Consider the following 2180-nt stretch of genomic DNA (forward strand, 5'->3'; position numbering starts at 1 on the left):
GGGTGTCAGCACAAAGTTCTCCTGCTGGACAGCCCCCCCCGAGCCACTGGCGGGCAGGGCGAACCGCTGAGAGGCCTCCTGCCCAAGAGAGGACACAGTGAGTGCTGGAGCATCCACCTGGGCCCATTGCACCACAAGCCAGGAACAAAGGCAAGAGCAGAAACACAGACACTGGCACATGGCTGATCGCAGAGCAGTCACCTTGGCAAGCATCCCACAGCCCACCTGGCAGAGTGCACGGATTGTCCCTCATTGTCCTGCAGGACAGGCACAGCCCAGGAGAACACCCAGACCGTGCAGCTCATGGAGAAAGATATCAGAAATCAGAAAGCTCCAGCTCCGCATCCCGGAGCCAGGTGAGGTGGCCAGTGTCCAGACAGGTTGCCAAGCTGCCCACAGCAGAGGCAGCACTTGGCACTGCCCAGCCCTACGAGCCCTCATGGCACTGCCCCCTTCTCAGCATGCTCAATGCCCTGAGCTGCACAGTGCAAGCACCACCAGTCCCTCACCCACGTGGGAAGCCTGCAGTGAAGCCAGCCCTCCTGACTGGTTACACAGGCTGATGACTTTAATCACCCTAAAACTGTCAGAAACTCTTCCAAACAGATCCTCTACCTACAGATACTGCAGGTTATTGTCACCTGGCACTGAGCCATGTATGGACTCAGCACTATGGCACTTCTACCTCCCCCAGCACCTGCCGCTCCCCTCAACGTTTTTGTCCCTGCTCTTCCATCACCCACTAACCCCCACCAAAACCTCAGAGCATTAAGGGGCTGGGCCTGTTGAAAACTAACCCGGCAGGAGAGTGGTGAACTCGCAGGCACACAGTTCCCTTTGGCCAGCTCACCTCCAGGCTGCCTGGAGAGAGCCAAACCCAGCAGCCCACGCTCAGGCTGCAGGAAGGTGCTGCAGGCCTGCTCATACCTCTGAACAGGGTGAACAGGGCAGCTACTGGCAGAGAACTGGGTGTACGGAGGGAAGGGTGGTTTTGAATGAGGAGAGTGAGTGCTACCAATCACTGCACAAGCAGTAGATTGTCAGCTAAAAGTGATCGTGCTAATTTCCACCATCACATAACAGTTACAGGCAGATCCAGATTCTCTGTTTCAGAAAATATTCACATCTTGGGCAAATGCCTGGCAGAGCCTCCACGTGCCTTTTCAAAGCAGCTCTCTCAGCAAAGAGGGCTGAGAACAGAACAATCATGGGGAAATCAGCTTTATTACGAGTCCTTGAGATCAGAGGGCTAGCAAACAATTGGGCAGCACTGGACATGTGTGATGGACCTTTCTGTGCACCCTCTACCGAGAATCTTCTCTTACAGAGGAAATCTACCACCAACCCTCACACTGAAGAGCAAAGAAACTCAGAACACAAAAAACAGTTGAAGCAAATAAACGTTACCTTCAAAATATCCTGCAGCTGTTTCAGAACAGCATGGACCTCTTCTTGTAAAAGCCATTTAAATTCTTCTTCCTGTGTTGTGGAAAGATGGCACTAGAATTGTTAGAAGTCAAACACTGGAAATAAATCTCTCAGATACATACAAAAGCTATTTCAGTTCTAAGGATACTGTATGTCCCTGCTGTTTAAATCACATGCTAGTAGAAGAAGAAAAAAGGCTCCTTCCCAATTTGTTGAAAGGCCTCACTCTGCACTCCTCCGCCCGGGCAAATGAATTGTCCTCACTCTTGTTCTGACTTTAACACAGCAGCATTCACACAGATCACTGTGTCAATAATCACAAAATGAGGAAAAACAGGCAGCACGGGATGTGAATTTCAGAGCAAAGCTGGAAAATCTACCACCATCCCTCATGCTGAAGAGCAAAGAAACTCAGAACACGAAAAATAGAGGAAGCAAATGAATGTGACCGTCCAAATATCCTGCAGCTGCTTCAGAACAGCATGGCCCTCTTCTTGTAAAAGCCATTTAAATTCTTCATGTCAATGAACGGTATCCTGCTGCTTCAAAACCTGGGACATCTTTCTAAGCTGCTGGGTGGGCTGACCGGCTGCCAAACACCTCCTCAGCCTCTCCCACTCCACCTCCCCAACAGGACAGGGGGAGAAAATAACATGGAAAGTTCGTGGGCCCAGATAAAGACAGGGAGATCCCTCACCAGTCAAAGACACGGGCAAAACAGACTCAAATTGTGGACAAATCTGTTGCCAAAT

The 2180-nt window shown here is 50.7% G+C and overlaps 1 protein-coding gene across 1 annotated transcript in view; it reads right to left on the reverse strand.

Annotated features, from left to right (window-relative positions):
* ROGDI (rogdi homolog (Drosophila)) overlaps positions 1-1479 on the reverse strand; it is a gene marked incomplete at its 5' end in the record, with an annotated part of 9526 nt that extends 8047 nt beyond the window's left edge. The window contains 2 exons of the mRNA XM_010140493.1: positions 13-78; positions 1408-1479. Of these exons, the coding sequence (XP_010138795.1) occupies positions 13-78; positions 1408-1479 (138 nt within the window). The remainder of the gene's footprint in view (positions 1-12; positions 79-1407) is intronic.
* Positions 1480-2180: the final 701 nt, after the last annotated feature.

The sequence above is a fragment of the Buceros rhinoceros genome, unplaced genomic scaffold (assembly GCF_000710305.1).
Source record: "Buceros rhinoceros silvestris isolate BGI_N320 unplaced genomic scaffold, ASM71030v1 scaffold2057, whole genome shotgun sequence".
In the NCBI taxonomy this organism is placed as follows: domain Eukaryota; kingdom Metazoa; phylum Chordata; class Aves; order Bucerotiformes; family Bucerotidae; genus Buceros; species Buceros rhinoceros.